The sequence below is a fragment of the Callionymus lyra genome, chromosome 19, assembly GCF_982586985.1.
Source record: "Callionymus lyra chromosome 19, fCalLyr1.hap1.1, whole genome shotgun sequence".
Lineage (NCBI taxonomy): Eukaryota > Metazoa > Chordata > Actinopteri > Syngnathiformes > Callionymidae > Callionymus > Callionymus lyra.
This window is the reverse complement of record NC_141836.1, coordinates 6959015-6978084: the sequence shown is the minus strand read 5'-3', so window position 1 is coordinate 6978084 and position 19070 is coordinate 6959015. Positions and strand designations below refer to the sequence as shown.

Below are 19070 nucleotides of genomic sequence, written 5' to 3'. Positions count from 1 at the left end.
TCGTAAAATAATTTGTTTTTTAATTTGGATTTTTTAATTGAAGTGTCTGTTAAATAAAATAAATAGATATTAAATATATATTCAGTTATTTGTTGGTTTATATTACAATAATGTTTTTAGGTTTATAAAATAAAATGTAAATATCCACAGATTTTTTGTTTATGTGTCGCAATTCGAATTCTAGCCTGTAGCGTGACACGTATCGTATCATCAGATTCTTGTCAATACACACCCTAATCTCACTGAAGGTTTTGTTTGTTCAGATTAATGATGTTGTGTTTGTTTTACTCGTGTTTGCCTCAATCGTTTTGACAATATTTGATTGTTAATTCACTGTTATGTCAACCGTGTGCGACGCCGTGTGAGGACCGTCAGACGCGAGGCCACGTGGAAGCCCTGGACACGCCCGTGTAAACAGCCGGTCTGGGAGGCCGCCCCGGACTCCCTGATTTAAGGCGAGGTAAACGACGTGCACCACTCGTCTCGCGCCGACACCTAAACACCGTCATGCTAAGACTCCCGCGTGATTTACACGTCGACTCGCCGGCTAAGTGAACATGTAACAGTCTCGGGGTCCGAGCTTCTCGCCCGGCCAAGACGGATGTCCCCCCGAGTTAATGCAGGAAGAAGGTTCAGAGGAACTTCAAACGCTCTTGATAAGAGTCGGGGATTTGGGGAGACGGCGGAAGGATTGAGGCACTCCGGCTAATGTGTGCGAGCGTGACCTCGAGCCCAGGGCGTAGCCCCGGTTAGCTTAGCCACAGCCCGGCTCAGATCAAGGCCCGGGGCCGGCGGTTCTGGTCTGGCCGGGCCATAAATCGCCGGGCTTTTGTCTGCTGGCTCTTTCAGCGGCTGAAAGTGATCCGACTCCATTAAGAGTGATGGATCAGCTGCTCTCAGCGGATCACAGGTCCCCACTAACAAACCAATATCAAAGACTCACACACACCAGGAAACATGAGTCATGTGATCAGAGCGAGGAAGGGAAACTTGCGCTACATTATTTCACTGCCGCTGATTTATCCTCCTCAGAGTTGTTACACTCGTCCGTCTTCATGTCTCGGCTCTGAAGTTTCCTCCGACTCCACAAATGACACGGACCTGACACACCTACTGATGGTTTGAGTGGACGAGTGAATGATGGCTCGACTTTCTCCTCGTCATCGTGACACAAGTCTGGTCTGAACAACAATGTTGTCAAACGCTAGTCAACAGAATATCTGAGCGAAGTTTCAAAATCTTTGTGGGAAATACTTGACTTTATTCCTTTTGATCTGACTTTAAACAAGAGCAACGTAATGTGCAATATAGCTACGCAAAGAAAAATAACTTTGGGGTTGTTTCACTTTTACTATAATTTCCGTGCTATAATACAGTATAATATGTATAAATGTAGGTCAGGTTTGTAAAGCTGGCAAACGTATAAATCAAAATATTGTTATACAGTATATAAATATGGATTCGATGCAAGGGAAACACATAAGTTATCAAAATCTTAATATTTAATACACTTTTTTAGCAACAGCAGAATAACTTCAACAACAAAAATTAATAGTTTACCCATAATTCACTCATTGTTTACTAAGGGTTGGGATTTTCTGTTCTTTTTAGAATTATAGCTAAATACATGAGTCCATTTTAATGTAGTGACTGGAACTCAGTTGTTTTTGCCTTAATCTTCGTACAAAAAAAACATCCAAATACCTCCATCTTATATTGAAGCCACGACGTGAGAAATTGCTTTGAAAAGAAATCTTGGTCTTTCGAGTCTGAATCATAACCCGATTTTAGAATGAAACCCGTTGGACTTACAAGAACAGATTTAAAGTTTAAACCCTCAACATATTTCTTCAGATGTTTTAATGCGAAAAGATAAATAATATATATTCAGTCGTCTGCTGGAGCGTATTAAAGAGGAATTTCCAAAAGGTAATTTTTACTCAACAAAGACAACCTCGAATGAGGATTTAATAATAAAAAAAAAACATACAAGAGATTAAATCCATGTTTCAAGTCTTGTGTAACGCTGTCATCTTTCTGAACACACTCCGCGGCGCGTTACTGACCTCTAGCGGCAGCAGGTGTGAAGCCTTTTTTCTTTTTTCTTCTCCTGATGGTAATGACGAGCGGGCTTCAGCCGAGGGCGGAAACGTCGGGAGATTTTCCTCCTTTATCGCCGAGCAGAATCCCTTTTATGTGCAGCTTTTGTCATCATTATTAATATTATTGTTCCGTCTATGATTATGAGCGCCAGTCCGCGGCGTTATTTCAGACTCAGGTCGAGCCCCGGCGCTCTTAACAGGACATTCTCATCCGGACGTGACAGGAAAAATAGCTAAATAAAAATGTGAAACTGCCCTGAGGTCTGTCGTCGCCGGCCTGACGCCGCGACCGCACATGAGCCCCCAAATGTTCATAAAAGTGAGCCGAGAGGAAATAAATAAAAATGAAACGACTATTGTTTTGACCCAGTTCAGCTCCAACTGGGCTTCGGGCCTCATGAAAACTGATGACGGGGGAGAAGCAGAGTTTGTGTCAATCCTCAGCCAGTTAGACTAATCATTTAATCTGGATTTCAGTCTCGTTATTCATCTGTGGTCCACATAAAACCATTTCTAAAGAGTAACATCATTATTTATACCCCTTTTTTCACCAAAGAAAATATGAACTTCATATGTATTTGATCTTTTTTGTTGAAATACTGATGTTAATAACGATGTTTTTGTGGTCATTTGTGTATTTAATGTCATTTATTCCAATGTATTATAAATTAACTTTATTTTTAATAACATTTAGAACAGTGGCTCCAAACCGTGGGACATTTATTACTGGGTCGCACAGAAAGAAAAAAGAGAATTCCATCTATTATGACTGTCTAAAAGGTGTTTTATTTAGAAAAAGAAAACTGATTTTCTCTGAAAGAACATTTGTGTGTGAATGTTGACCAGTAAAAATGAGTAAAACACAAACTCTGGAACCAAAACATCTCGTTGAACGCAAACAAAATCTCTAAAAGCTAGCAGACACACACATACAGAACACCATCGTCAGCATACAATCAAATATACATCAATGCAAATACAGAAACATCTTGTTGTAACACAGCTCTTGCTGATTCACCGTTAGTGAGATGTTTTTTAATGCACTTAATTGTAGTTTATTTTGTCTTTTCTATTTGAACATCGGTTGCTGAATATAATCCTGACGTTCAAACAGTCCGTGTTACATAAAAGGTTAAGAAGATTTAGAAGAATTTGCTCAGACAAAACCACACAACAACAAGTAAAGTGTTGTTTTTTCTAATTTATGAAGTCACATGACCTCATTCTTTGCCTGCGTTGCATATTTTAACTATAAAACTTAACCCAGGAATTTGTTTAAAATCTCTCTTTGCTCATAAATACTAGTCATTTAAAAGGTTCTGCTGTCAGGAAGAGACAAGCAAAAGATTTTTTGGTTTATTTTTTGATTTGAAGATTTTAGCGTTTTTGTATAATAAACACTTTATATGTCCCAAATATAACTTATCATGTTTCCTAACAATCTAGCCTCTCCAATTTGGTCATCTCACATTTTTTCAGACGCTTTTTTCATTAGCACGACAATGCTATCTAGCTAATTGTTAGCTGTCCCTAAGTGACAATCCAAGTCAAGGGTCCAGATAAATTCTGTTGGAACATCTTCGTCAACTTGTTTCATACAAACTCCGGGTTGTGGCTTCAAGTCCCATCAAGTCGGGGTCAGACTGTACAGTGAGAAGCATTGCTAAAGAAACCGTGGAACTCTGGTTTTGTGTGTGTGTGTGTGTGAGTGACAGCAGGTGACGATGAAGTCCAGTAAGTCTTTCACTTCCCTCCTTCTGCTGCACACACGTCATGACTAAAACGTCTTCATTAGCAACTAAACAATAAGTTTTTTGGATTTATTGCGCCGCAACGCCGCACATCAATCACGCGTGTAACAATTATGAAGTAGAAACTCAATAATTTATGACTCTAATTGCCTCAGATAACAGACGGCTCTTAAAAGTCTGACATGCAGACTTTTTTAACTCGCAACAGATTGTTGCTGTTTTCCCCTACGAGTTTGGCAGGAGATGCTGCTCAGCCAGTGTGTGTGTGTGCGTGCGTGTGTGTGTGATTTGCCTCTGTAATAAAAAAGCGTGCACGTGCGGAAGATTAACAGCTTTTATATCATCGTGGGCCATTTAAAACGACATGATGGGGATTATATACGAGACAGTTTTGCTCAGGAAAACAAACAGAACTCGACCGCAACAAAGGACGACTGCGAGTGTCATTTTTGTGACACGGCAAAGTTATTCCCATCATCACGGCCGCCACGGGCAAACGTGGACATAAAACGGTCGTAATAGTAAACCACAAACACTTAAATAAATAAAGTGAAGATCAACGCTTAGAGCCGACAGATGAAAACATTGAGTTTAAATATTCAGGTTACACTGATGGCCGCTGTGGTCATAGAGCGGATTTAAGGAAACGATAAACACTTTTATTCATCACGTCCGTGACAGCTATAATTAGGATATTCAGACGGGCCTCACGACAATTCTTCATGATTGACAGTGTGTTGACTTATGACCTGCGCGGAGCTGCTGCGAAAAGACGCTGAATATCTGAGGAGCGACCTTGAAAATAAGCTCACAATGTTGTGGTCAACACATAATAAACGTCATAATAATACTTAACAAAATCCCACGACACGTAAATGAATACATTGTATTTCATGTTTGTAAATCTCGCTTGGTTCAGATTCCCTGAATGGGTTGTGTGTATTTGAAATAGAAAAGCAGTCATAGATCCACGAATATTCATTTCACATCTTTAAAATCGTTTCATAAACGATAGAATCACGTTTTATAATCAGACGTTTACGTCGGTGTCAGTTCATATGGCTTTTGTCTCCCTCTGGTGGCGAAGAAGTGATGCATCCGAGTTAAAAACTCTAGTCTAAAAGGTTAATTATTTATTCCGGTGAGTGTTTGTAATTTGCTAAATCAACGCTGTTTTATCAAGGTTTTATTTATTTGTATTCAATTCAAACCGAAACAACAAACTTTAAAACTGCTGTCTGTGTGAGTTTTTCGTCTTCTATAGACGATCTTTGCTCCTGTTTCCTGGTTAGTTCATGCAGACCTGCGACTTCACGTGGTTCCTGGAATTAATGTCTATGCTTCAGCCTCGGAGACTTTTCTTGTCTGTAAGTAAATCTTCTCAAATACGTTTTCATTTTGTTACTGTTGTAAACGGATCCATTTTAAAAATTTCAAAAAGTTATTTGTTTATTAAGACGTCAGTCCGGGAAAACAAACTATATGCAATAATTAAACGAATAATCTGGTTCATGAGATATTTTTGGGAACATTTCCAGACGTCCGTTATTGTGTTTTCATAAGGAGAGTTATTTAATGTAAATAAACCTGTTTGTTTAATGTCAATACTGACTGTGCGATCCATAGAAGGACCAGTTTGTGTTTTCATTCCTGGGCACGTTCGTTTTGAAGTGAGAAAAGGCCATGTTGTGACGCGGGCTTAGCAGGCGGGGGCGCTGTCTCCTCCCTTTAAAAATAATGAAAACAACGTTTTATCTGTATTCGATTGTTTTGCCAGCAGGTTCAAGTTCATGTGTGCTTTTATTTTGATGTGTTACTTTAAAATGTTGTTTGTCGAAAGTGTTGTTATTTATGTTGGTGTTGTTTACAGCAGTTTAATATTTTAAACTCTGTTTCTTAAACCTTTAACACATTTACTATTGTGAATATATCACTTCATGGTTAGCTTTAGCTGTGTGTCGCTGTGTGTGTTTCTTTTCTTTATATATGTTCTTTTGTATATATAAAACCTTAAAGTTTGACAAGAATAATTAAACTTGTTAATCAAACTTTGAGGTTTATTTCAATGTCTTTTGTTTATTAAGTTGTTACTTCCGTCTTCAAACATGTGCTTTAAATGTACTTTAATGGAAGAAGAACAGCAACACAACAACCACACATCAGTGATACACTCCGGGGCTGGATCACGTGACGCCCCCGTCACTAGGGAGGTACCCCCCACTTCCCCTCCTCTTGCTGGACTGGATCTTATTAATACCAGTCCGGCAGTAATAAAAAGACGCAGCAACTTTAGATTGAACGTCGTTCTTTTAATTAGAAAGCAGAATTAATAAAGACAAAGCGGTCCGGCCGGGCAGGGGGACCCTGCCCCCCCGCCCCCTTCATCATGCTCCAGTGAGCCAGTTTTCCATCACAAGTTCCCGCACAGAGCTTCAGACGAGGCTGGACCCCCACGGCTTCAGCAAAAAGGGAGCGTTATTCTGCAGCACCTGGATTTATGTGAGGGAGCAGAACCAGCAGGTGATGGAAACTGCTGGCCCAAACGGGTTTGGCCGGGGTGTGTGTGTGCGTGTGGAGGGTTGGTGGGGGGGGGCATCCAGGCGGCTCAGTAAGTGGGCCCAGTGGGTTGCATTGTCATTTCCTGTCTCTGCACTGGTGCCTTAACGCCAGTCTGCCAGAACCGCAAGGTCCGATAGGAACCAGATGAGATTCTGGTCGTCACATCTGCCCCGCATTTTCACTTGTTGGGACTTTTCGACATGGAACCAAGAGTCGCATAGCGTTCCAGCCATCTCGGAAGTCGGAACTCGAAGCGGAGAATGACCCCGATGTCGACTCCAGTACGTTCTAGTTTCCACTAACGAAGGCATCAACCAAGCTAGCGTTAGCCATTGTTAGCACGCTCTGAATTGTAGTTTACATATTCAGCATAAGCCTTTAAAATTACACCATAAAATCATTTTCAGATATACGCGTCAAACAATACTATGCATTCGACCAATATAGCGGTAAAAGAGCTCAACTCACTGTTTACACTTGCACAGCCATCTTGGATTTTTCAACTTGGGATGGTCCAAACATTACTTTGACGTCGACGGGTGTTCCAGTCGGGCCTATGTCCAGTTCTGCACCACAGGCTTATTTTGGAAAGTAAGAGTAGACCAACAAAACCAATAACTATAAACGCATAAGTCAACTGGTTGCTAACAGTTAGCATCACCAATAATGTCCAGGAACAAAAGGGGCCACATGAGTCCCTCCACTGTGACTCTACATTGGTGGACCGGAGTCCCTGGTCCACCTGCTCCCACGCCCTTCATATCATCGCGTCTTCAGTTTCACAGCGTGGCTGCAGAGCCGCGAGCGCTAATCCAACCCCTATCTGAGCAGACACGTACGGAGACTGGATCCGGTCCAGTCCTGAACCCTGACTTGTCTCTGACCCGCCAGCCCGGAGTAGAGTGTGGGCAGCTCCAGTTTCAGAGTGTGAGAATGTGCCGGCTCAGAGGGAGAGCGAGCTGGCGCAGGAATCACATCTGCAGTCTCATGTTTTCATCGGCGACACAGGCCCAACACGAAGTTCGGGGATTAGAGTTCAGAGGTTGCCAGAGATCCAGGATTTTCTGGGTCGTATTTATTTCAGCGGCAGCCGAGTCTGAGTCCACTGAGCCAGCGGGGGAACTCTCCACATCGCGGGCCTTTTTTTTAACAGCAACAAGATCTGCAGACACAATCAGAACCAGGCGGTTCTGTTGGACTCCCTAGCAGCTGTCAGTGTCTCATCATTCACTGAGTTATTTTCCAGTATGTCAGTTTGGTTCATCTTAAAACCGGTTTGGACTCTGGAACGTAAAGTTTATGGCTGTATATTGGCAAGAATCTAGTGATGGGTATCACAATAGGAACAATAGGATGTACAGGATTTGTCGAGTACTTGACCCTGGTATTGCAGAACTTAGACTCTTGATGAAGTCGTAAATGCTTTCATTTGTTTCGAAACCAAATTATGTCCAAACATCAGCTTTAAAAGCTGCTGGAGTCGACTGTATCCTCTGGTCCTCAGTCATTTCCTGGATCTTGCAGGATTTAATTGTTCCTTGAGCTGCGGAGGATGCAACGACTGCTGCCATCTCGTAGCCATGAGTTTAATTGCAACACAAAAAGGAAGAAGCGTGTGAGTATTGTCTAATAATTATTAAATATTTAAGTGTATCGATATATTTCAGCCCTGTTAAGCATGTCGTTGAGAAGACAAATGGTTTTCGGATCATATCCAAGGTTGGACCTTGTCATGGATTTTATTGTCTCTCGGTAGGAAACGCGATCTAGTGATCCCCAGGAGGCCTCGGCGCCAATTCTTTGCCAGTAAAGTCGAGTAAACGAAGCGCTGTGTTGTCGTAATCGGCCCCAAACTCCCACTGATTTAACAGTTTCCACCTCGATGGCGACACATTTGCCGCCATCGCTGCTTTCCAAATTGCTGTAATTGAGTAAGTTGAGCTCGTCTAATGTTCCGGCGCAGCGTCACGCCACCGCGTATCAGCGGGGGGGCGGCGGCTCGTCACATCAGTTCCCGATTTAAAAATCAATCGGCCGCTTTTCTGAAGCAGTAAATACTCTTATCCTGATGCTTGTTTGTTTTTTAATCTTCTGATGGATCAGAACTTCACGCTCATCCTAATTTCTGCCATTTTTCCTCATCGTTTCACTTCTGCGCCGCAACTAATTTGCTGTAATTACGTCGCCGGATGATTTCTTGCCTTTTTACTGAAGCTCACCATCATTAGCGGTGGCGGCGAGGATTTAAACCGAAGTGAGCGACGCGCGAGGAAACGGGAAAGTTATGGCTGAGGAATTTGTAATCTAATTACCGATTCTAGTGAATTAAGCGGCGGGCGGCGTCTCTTCCTGTCACGCTCGCGCGGCACTCCATCTTGTCTCGTCCGCCGCGTCTCTTTCTTCTGAGCAAATGAATTTACGGTCTAATTACCGGACGCGCCCGCAGATATGAAGCGGCACAAATCACTGCTGCTTACCAGATGGCAGAAAAACGGCGCGGGATAATTGAAAATCCAGAAGTGGATCAATATTTAGAAGCCTGAGGTTACGGCGAGCGCGGCGCGAAGCTACAACAAGCTAATTAGCTTCTGTTAGCTCGGGTCTGCAACGCCGCCGAGATGACTTTCGAACATCTCCAAGATGTGGGTTGTCCGGCGAAGCTGGCGTGGGTACGGAACCACGGCGTCTTGAAATTGTTCCCTGCGGCTGGAAAAATGAAATCAGCTGGTGGCGTTAGCATTTGCATTTTATTGGAGGCGCTGAGATTTAGAGCGAAAGATATATCAGCTCTGAGCAGACAGAATTAGTTAACAATGCATTACCTGCCTTTATGGAGGCCATAACTCTCCCACCCCGGTGGGAGGGTAGAAGGGGAGGGAGTCGGGGGAGGTTGGGGTGAGAGAGAAGCGCTCTCATGGTCTGCTGCTCATACCTGACAGTGATGACATCACTGGACACGGCAGAGACTCGCCATCATGACGAGTTAACTCCTCTTTCAGCAGCATCTTGGACGCGTAACTCTGACCCCTGGTGGCAGGTAGATATAATTTCAATTTTAAAAGAAATCAAAAGACAGAAATAAATAGTACAAATCCTGACTGAATTGTTGGAGTGATGTCAACTGAGAATTTGGAAAACGGCAAATATTAGAATTCAATGTATTCTTGGAAATGATTACAGGAGCGTGAAATTATATTTACCACTGGAACGCCTATTGGCTGCTGTTTGCAAGGTCTTATATATTTACATATAAATTGAAGGGGGAAAAAAGAGTCCCGTCCAGTGACAGTAGATCACAAATCTTAGCGATATTTACCCAGTGTACTTTCTGTCTATGTTGAATGTTGTCCTAGCAGCATCCGCTAAAAACAAGCTTAAAATACAGACTTGTTAAAAAAAATTCCGAACAATTCCTCATGTCTAAGGCTTCAATACAAGAGGGACGTTACGGACGAGCAGTATGGAGGCATTTGGATGTTTTTAAGTGTCTGTTGGAAGTAGATGAAGACAACTGAGCTCCAGTCACTACATTAAAATGAACAAACATTTTTGTCTATAACTCTGAATGGCAGACATCGTCTTAACTGTAAGCTTTAAGGTCTTGATGTCACTAAGAAAATAGAAAACACTTTACATTTAGTAGCATTCAAAACAGGGGTGAGAAGTTTCCTCAGGAGGCCACATTAGATACTGTGACTGTTGTTAGGGGCCGTCAAGCTAAGAGAAAGACGGATCAAATAAAATAAGTTTAGTTTGATGGGAAAAAACTAAAATGAGTACATTCTAATAGAAATTACATCATAGCAAATATTTTTTATTTGTATAGCGCTTTTCCAGACCGGTCACAAAGCACTTAAACAATCAAAACAATATTCAATAAAGTATATACTTTAAAGATCAAGATAAAACTGTTAACACAACAGGAGTTCCAGAAAATCAAGGAAAAGCCTGAACAAATAAGATGTTTCTTAAAGGAGTCAGTAGACATAGCAACAGTTTAATTTTTGTATGCAATATTTAATTGTAACTACAACATTTGGGATAGGATTATATGAAACACTAATTACAAGGGAATTAAAAAAAATTAAATAGTAATAACTGAATGGTATAGCTGCTATTTTGGCAAAATGCCAACAGTGCTAGATGACGTAACTAAAGTAAACTTTGTAGATTAAAAAAAAATTAGGCTCTTAAATTTACATTTCCATGCAAATAAACCTTTATTTTCTAGTGTATGTAAACAAGAGCTGCTTTTCAGACATTTGTCTTGAGGAAGATTAAACGTACAACTGTGACACCTGCCGGTTGAGAGCCGTTACTACACACTTAACTTTCACATCTAGAGGCGACAACAGAAGTGACTTTGACTGAACTCCTGGCTAACAGATGATCTCACTTATCCCCATCAAGAAAAACAAACTTGATCAAAAACGTTTTATTTTTTTCTATAATGATGGTTGTGGAAATAAAAAACACCAGAGTATTTATTTAACAAGTTAAAATGGAGATAAAACAAAGTCGCCTAGAAAGGGCAGGATCGTTCGCAGCCGTCCAAATGGTCAGAGCCGAGAGCCGGACACGTTAGAAAACAAACATGGATGGAAGAGTCAGTCTGTGATGGAGAGTCCTGGTTTTCCAGAGTGGAGGTTCGACTGGAGCCCCTCGTGATTGGGCCCCCCTCGTGTCGGCGAATACAAAACACTCTTGCAGACGTGATCACATCCCAGAAGCACTAAAACATATTAAGACATCTAAAAAAGGAAGAAATACAAATACATAACATCAGAAACCCCCCCGCCCCTCCCTCCCCAAAAAAACAGAACAAAAAAAAAAAAAAAAACCCCGAGTCCGCCGCAGTCAGATGGATCCTCCTCAGTCCAGCAGGGTTTGGATGAAGACCACACACACGCACACACACATGGTAGTGGATTCAGAGGGAGGTGACAAGTGTTGGTGTGGAAATGTCCGACTCAAGTTTTCCCTGCTGCGGACAAGGTCTCGTCTCGAGCTCGTCCACTCACGCGCTCACAGCGTCCTTCTCCTTCTTGTCCCCGTCTTCGTGCCAGGTGAGGCGCTCCTCGTAGAACGCGATGACAATCTGTGGGCACTTGTGGTTGGCGTCCTTGGCCAGCACGAGGTCGGCCTCGTCGGAGTCTTTCCTGCAAAGATACAGACGAGTGTCATGAGAACCAGAACTAGACTCTGAGGTACGATTTTCCTTGTTTACGACACAGCTTCAGTGACGTGCACGACCCATTCATTTAATCAAGTTGCAATGACTGATACTTGAACACTTTAATGTACAGGTTGTTGTGCATTTTTTTTACATTTAATTTTTCGGGTTTAAATACAAGTAAAGTTGCGTAGTGTGATAAATGTTGATTTTACTTCTGTCCATGTGGAAAAACATGACTGTAACTGCTTTTTTAAATGGTTTATTTAAAGAAAATCAGATACGTATTTATGTTCTTATTAACAGAAATTTAAAAGAACGCTCTTGCATGCGAAAAAAAAACATTCAAGTACAGAAAAAAAGCCCAAATATATGATGTTTGAAAAAAAAACAAAAAAAAAAAACACCCGTGCCCACTACAGGAGGTATAAAAAGAAGTTGTAGCTGACCAGTAGGGGGTGCTGTTGCAGCATTAAAATATTCAAAACAATAGTGTTCTTGAAATGCGGTGAATTTCAAAATGTTGTCAACTCACCATTTCATCAGGAACATCAAGTCCCCGCACGAGTCTGTCGCTCCGATGATCTTCTCTGGCTCTAGTCCTCTCTCGAAGCCACGTGCCACTAGAATGGCTTCCTAAAACAAAACGTAGACAAAAAGACGTTTAAACGTCTCCTCCTCCTCAGCATCTCACCGTCATGTCGAAGCACTCGCCTCCTTTTTCTTTTTAGATTTGCTGCCGCCCTCCTCCTCCTCGTCGTCCGAGCTCCTCTTCTTGGAGCTGCTGGACTCTTTGGCGCGACCCGGGGACGGCCCGCTGGTCTTGCTGACCCCCCCGCTGGCTGCGCCGGCGCTGCTGCTGCCAGGGGTTGAACTTCCGCTGCTGCTCTTCTTGTAAGTCTTCATGAACTCCGAGATGAGCTCCGGACAGTCTAGGTTCTTCTCCGGCTCCCACGTGTTGTGCTTTCTGAGACAGACGAACAGTGTTATAACACATATAACCAGAATGGCAGTTGCACTATATAACCACTAGAGGGTTCTGCCTCAATTCAAACTACCCCAACTTAATTCAATTAAAGCAAAGCCCTTCGAGTAGTTAGACAAAAACATTCATTCTTGTATTTCAAATAGGTACCAAATGTTTGCCGCTTTAACATTTACCGTAATTTTCAGACTATACAGCGCACTTTAAATTCATTAACGGAGTCTACTGACTCCTTCAAGAAACATTTTAAGACATATCTATTTGTTCAGCCTTTTCTCTGATTTTCTGGGACTCCTGTGTTGTTCTCGGTCTTATCTTGATCTTTTAAGTATATATTTTGAGTATTTTGATTTTTTAAGCGCTTTGTGACCCTGGTCTAGAAAAGCTCTCTATGAATATAAATTACTTACTTAAACATTGTCAAAAAAAGAACAGGGTGTCTTATGAATAAATTCTGGTTTCACGACCTCAAACCCATTTTATGCGATACCCTGCACTCAAAAGTATTTTCAAATGTTTGTCAACAAAGCCACACAGTGCGTCACCATAGAATTTCACTGTGATTTTTGTATTAACCTACGAGGCTCCAGACTATAGCAAGCACAATAAATGTAGGAATAATACAATTGTTGTTCTTTTCGAATATCATTCATAAGAATTTGTGAGCCATCGGAGTCAATTAAGTCTCAAAACTTTAATGAAACCAAAGTCGCCCATCTGTAGACCACGTGACTAGACCAAAACATTGTTGGTCAATGAACGCGTAAACGGAGGAAAGAAAAAACATTTCATTGGTTATTGATTTTTCTATTATGATTTGACATCTGTTTACTTGTGTAGACGTTGACCCCATTGCAAGAACCTAAAGTTTACTCGGCTCTGCTGAAATCTGTAGCAGTCAGAAAGTTGTCAATCATCCCATCTTGTTCACTTTTTTCTTTTTTAAACTTCTGATTCTTCGTGCAAGACACGCAAGTTGTCAATCATCTCATCTTGTTCACAATTTTTCTTTTTAAACTTCTGAGATTCTTCGTGCAAGACAAGCAAGTTGTCAATCATCTCATCTTTTTCACTTTTTTCTTTTAAACTTCTGTGATTCTTCGTGCAAGACAAGCAAGTTGTCAAGCATCTCATCTTGTTCACTTTTTTTCTTTTTAAACTTCTGTGATTCTTCGTGCAAAGAGGAGCCCCACTTTTAACACGAGATCTCATCACTTACTCTGTGTATCCTTTCCACTTGAGGAAGAACTCGACTCTCCCTTTGGTCACCCTTCGGTCCAGCACCTTCTCCACGACGTACTCCTCCTCATCCGAGGATGAAGAGTCGTCCTCGCGCGATTTCTTGCCCATGTCTCGTACCTTTTGGTCGCTCGCGGGGCCGCTCGTGCTCTGGAGGAGACAGAACCAGTCAATGTTATGACGAGCAGCGGCTTCTTCTTCACCGTCGTCGTTCAGACGGAAGCCGTTAGCTCGCGGCTAATGACGACAACAGAACCGTCACGTAAACGAACCGGGCCGTGCCGGGACAATTCAATAACGACCAGCCGATTATCACTGCATGTTCTCGGGGGTCCGGGCTGCGGAATCGCCCGTGTTTAGCATCCGTTCGTTCATGCTAACGCTGGCAGCCCAGATGCTAACACTAGCTCGTCGGTAACAAACCACAGACGCTCACAAACACACGCACGGATGTCGGGAGATTCTTTACCTGTTTTGCAAACGCAGGTCGCGACTATTCTCTGGAGGAACAAACCGCCGCGTTGAGTCCCTTTTTTTTAAGGAAGCGACAACTCGAGCGACACTAGGTTAGCATGTAGCCTTCACCGCATAAAGGTGCAGCGCCACTAGCAGTGGCTGTGCGTAGAAATGCGCGGGTTAAAGGCGCACAATGGACGCCCGCCCCTCCGCCGCCTGACCCAAATCTGAGCGGCGGAGCTCCTCGAACATCCGCCGAATCTATGCCTTATCTGCTCACTTCCAGGGGTTCCGATGGATTCTTAGAAAGTCTAATATTGCATTTTATTTTAACTTGAAAGCAAAGGCCTCTAATGACATTAAAATGTCTTATAAAACCTTAAAAATATATATTTGAACACATGATATAATCAATGTTTGCTAGTTTTAAATCTAAACATCTGGTTACTTTCTGTTATAAATAAACTAAAATAAACTATTGCACAGACAATGTGGTATTCGTTTTTTTTAATTGTCGTAGATTTTCGAGTTGGTATTAAATTTCACTTTCATTCAAGCTCCACCCATGAAACAAATACCTACATATTTTTTTTAGATTTATAATGCATTCGAGTAAGTTTTTTTTTTCTTCTTCCACAAATAAGAACTAATCCGACATAAGATATTCTCGCAACAATGTGAATGAATGAAGGGGAATTGATCCAAACAATAACAAAGGCAGGGAAATGTAAATCAATCACTGCTACTACTGTGTTCTTCACCTAAACCTTAACTATTCTGAATAAAACAACATTACCAACAATAATAAAACAACATTGAAATCGTTGCCTTAGAATAAAACATATTTTCAATAAATCAACAAATACTCCGCCCATATTTTGTTCATCTAATAAAAAAGTAGACGCATGTTCATCTCAAGATAACTCTAGAATAATCCAGACGTGGATGATATATTTTAGGGATTCAAACCATATTTTCCATCCTCATCCCTTCTTTTATTATCCCTCTCTTCCTCAAAGTCAACATGATTCAATCCCCTTGAATACAAAAAGACAACTCGCTGTTGATTGGTCGCCGAGTTTGATTGATCGCAAAACCATCCAATCATTTCACGGAACTCAGCACCAACCATCTGCAGCGGGAAGAACCAGCCAATAAACCGGCGTCTTAGACTGACCTCCCGTCAGTCTCACTGCCCAGTCTCTGCTCGACCGTAGACCCGCAGACCTTCTATCCCCGCTGGTCCCAGGCGTCTCCACACATCATGTCTAAGGAAGTAAGTGCATTTTAAAGCATCTCCATTTGTTTCAGTTTCGCATTTTTTTTAAATCGCGATTTTAACGCAACACGGGCAGAGATAACGGTCGCTGCTATTTGCAATAATAGCCGCACCGCCGCCATTTTGTCAACCGACCCCGCGTGTCTATTGTTCGCGTGGACCGAACACGACCAGGGTTTCTACAACGTTTACTCGGCGCCTCCACCGATATATTTAAATCCGTTTTATGAGTTCTTGTTTATCTGGCAGTCGCACGTTTTCTCAGTGTAGCGTCCATTGTTGTCCGTGCGCACTGACCATAATGGCGGAGTGGGGGGGAGGGGCTGTGACGCAGACCTTATTCTCCTGCTTTCTCCTTAAAATAAACTATTAAATTAATGTAATCTTACCCTCTCCAGATCCCCCGCGAGCCGGAGCAGCTCCGCAAGCTCTTCATCGGAGGCCTGAGCTTCGAAACCACCGACGAGAGTCTCAGGGCTCACTTCGAACAATGGGGGAGCCTCACGGACTGTGTGGTGAGTCTCTCGACAACTCCTTCAAAAAACCTCTGTTCTGGAGTGTTTAATGTTCATCCTCGTCCAGGTCATGAGGGACCCCAGCAGCAAGAGATCCAGAGGTTTCGGTTTCGTCACGTACACGTCCGTGAAGGAGGTCGACGAGGCCATGTCCGCTCGTCCGCACAAAGTGGACGGGAGGGTGGTCGAGCCGAAGAGAGCCGTGTCCAGAGAAGTACGTGGCTTTTATAAACGCATCCGCCTTTAATCCTCGGGTCCTTCTTTAATGCTGGCTCTCTTTGCTCCTTTGTTGCAGGATTCGAATCGCCCCGGTGCTCACGTGAACGTGAAGAAGATCTTCGTGGGGGGCATCAAAGAAGACACGGAGGAGTCGCATCTCCGCGACTACTTCGAGAAATTCGGCAAAATCGAAGTCGTCGACATCATGACCGACCGCGGCACCGGGAAGAAGAGGGGGTTCGCCTTCGTGACCTTTGATGACCACGATACAGTCGACAGGATCGTCAGTGAGTTGCAGTTTTTTGTTTGTTTTTTAGGTTCAGTATTTTGCAACTGATTTTTTTTTTGTTTTTGTTTTTTTCCCCCGATCGTCCCGCCACAGTCCAGAAGTACCACACAATCAACTCGCACAACTGTGAAGTGAGGAAGGCGCTGACGCGACAGGAAATGCAGAACGCAGGTATGGGTTCATTTGACCTGCTCGCTCTTAAGTACCGTCCGTTTTAAACTGTTCTCCATCTCTTTTTTTTTTAGGTACAAACATGAACTTCTCCGGCGGTGGAAGGAACAGCGGCGGCGGGCGACCGTACGACTCGTACGACCGAGGCTTCAATCAGGGTAAGAGCCGAGGAAAATGATGTTTTCGGCGTGACTTGGACTCGCACCAACACCTCTCGTCCCTGCTCAGGTGGTCGAGGCAGGTACAGTGATGGACCCTACAATGGCAACGGAGGCGACAGTGGCTATGGTGGTGGTGGCGGCGGTGGTCCAGGGGGCTACAACAACGGAGGCAACCGAGGCTACAACCAGGGAGGATACAATCAGGGAGGAGGAGGCGGCGGTGGATATGGTGGTGGAGGAGGAGGAGGAGGAGGAGGAAACGGATACAATGACAACGGCTATGGTGCGTGAACGACTTAACACTTCCAGTGTTGAGTGTAAAAGATTTGTTTATTGTGTAAAGGCTGAAAGATATTGCTTAGTTTAAAAATAGCCAAGAGTAGATGGATGTCTCTTTTTGAGAATCGAGTTCCAGTGACATCAGTGGGGTCTATAATATAAGAAACTAGTTTCTAAGTTTCCGTCGTTTCCCAGGGATTTTTATAAGGTGGCAAAATTGCAACAAAAAAAAAGATTGTAAATGGAAAGGTCATTTAATTAAATTTATATAATTTCTTGTCCCAAGAACACTTAAAATGTTGGACTTCTGACCTTTAAATCCTGTGGATTTTCTTAAATTAAATAAGATCTCTGAAGTTAAGTATTGTGACCTTTAGAATAAGACACAGAAACTGTCTGTCCACATTAACGCAGCATGATGGGGGAGTAGTTTTGGTCTTTGTGGACGATTTAGGACGAGAGAAACATCTTCTTAGTACAGAAATGAATCAGTTCATGACAGTTATTTTGAACCCGATAAGATGTCTATAGGACCCATGTAGCCCCCTTGAGAGAAACGACTTGGGTGCCTTTTTTTATAGATGTAAATGTATAAGAAAGTCCAGTGTGAACCCCCTTTTATAATATATTTTTTGTAACGATCCCAGTTTAATCGTGTCGATGCTAACAAGCTATTTCTTTTGTGAATGCAGGCAACTGTGGTGGAGGAGGAGGCGGTGGTAACAACAACTACAACAACATGGGTCACTACGATTCCCAACAATCCAACTTTGGTCCGATGAAGAACAGCTATGGCGGAGGTAGTAGTGGTGGCGGCGGCGGAGGCAGGAACTTCGGTGAGTTTCCAATATTCCTCCAGCCTCGGTGAAGCCCCCGTGCTGAGCGTTTTCTCTCCAGGCGGCGGATATGGCGGCAACAACGGTGGAGGAGGTGGTGGTGGCGGCGGAGGAGGAGGAGGATACGGACGCCGGTTCTAAAGTCGTACGCTGTAAGTAGACGTGGAGAACATGACTCTTTTTTTATGATCCAAGCAGAGTTCTTAGAGTCAGGGAATGATCTTGCAGAGTAGACACTGTAACCAACTCTGAATGTCAGGTGGTACTCGTGGGTGCCTCGTTAACAATGTTGTTCCGTATTGTTCAACAGGACTGAGTACTTAGAGGAGAGCAAGGAGAGGAAGTGACAGCCAAGAGACAGGGCAGCTGCAGGTTTACCCCTAAATCTGCTCAGCCAAACGGCCCAGGGACACTCAGTAGTTGAATCATGAAGGGTCTGATCAAAAAAAGTCTTGTGTTTTTTTTTTTTGTTTTTATTTATGTTTTTGTGGAAACGGCATTCCAATGAGGATTCATGTAGTTCTTTTAAACCTGGTTTTTAATTGTACCTGCATCCAGTTGAGCTGAAATAAAACTTTTTCAGTGGATTTTTTCACATGGTCCTAGCCTCTTCAGTTGTTCTGGGGGAAAAGGGAGGGTTTTCACGATTTATGAGCGCCACACGAACGCTCACTTCGTGGCTGAGCGGAGAGGAACGGCAGTCGATCAGGTCCGGCTCTGGTAGAGGAGAAGCTAGGCGTTTCCTCCACTTCCTCTGGAGGATGCTAGCTTACATGCGGAGTCTGTGAGGCTAGCCATGGAAGCCAGCTGAGGGAGAGAAGTAGCGCCGCCAGGATCATTGAAGCAGAGGGCAGTGAGGTTTAAGTGCTGTTTGTAGGTAAGACTTCCACACTATCGGTCTCACACTTGTCACGTAGCTGGTAGCCAGCCATGCTCTAGCCTTAACTGCTCTGTTAATGTTTTTAAAAGGGCTCACAAAAATCACGTTTTTAAAAAGTCTCCTCGTCACTGTGGTGTTGTTTGACTTGATGCTCGTTTTGCAGGACTAGAGGCTCA

At 43.0% G+C, this 19070-nt stretch overlaps 2 protein-coding genes across 3 annotated transcripts; one reads left to right on the top strand and one right to left on the bottom strand.

Annotated features, from left to right (window-relative positions):
* Positions 1-10832: 10832 nt before the first annotated feature.
* On the bottom strand, positions 10833-16039 carry cbx5 (chromobox homolog 5 (HP1 alpha homolog, Drosophila)). 2 transcript variants are annotated; one of them, XM_087781014.1, is made up of 5 exons: positions 15934-16039; positions 13790-13959; positions 12296-12552; positions 12121-12217; positions 10833-11571 (listed from the first exon to the last, which is right to left on the bottom strand). In XM_087781014.1, exons 2-5 carry the CDS (start codon positions 13918-13920, stop codon positions 11430-11432), a joined length of 627 nt encoding a protein of 208 aa, XP_087637140.1. In that variant the 5' UTR covers positions 13921-13959; positions 15934-16039; the 3' UTR covers positions 10833-11429. The 2 variants fall into 2 exon arrangements, with proteins under 2 accessions (XP_087637140.1, XP_087637139.1); XM_087781013.1 differs by lacking the exon at positions 15934-16039 and adding an exon at positions 14279-14438.
* On the top strand, positions 15421-18606 carry hnrnpa1b (heterogeneous nuclear ribonucleoprotein A1b). The gene is made up of 10 exons (XM_087781007.1): positions 15421-15541; positions 15943-16059; positions 16127-16273; positions 16355-16565; positions 16661-16738; positions 16813-16896; positions 16967-17182; positions 17871-18014; positions 18076-18166; positions 18325-18606. Exons 1-9 carry the CDS (start codon positions 15530-15532, stop codon positions 18153-18155), a joined length of 1089 nt encoding a protein of 362 aa, XP_087637133.1. The 5' UTR covers positions 15421-15529; the 3' UTR covers positions 18156-18166; positions 18325-18606.
* Positions 18607-19070: the final 464 nt, after the last annotated feature.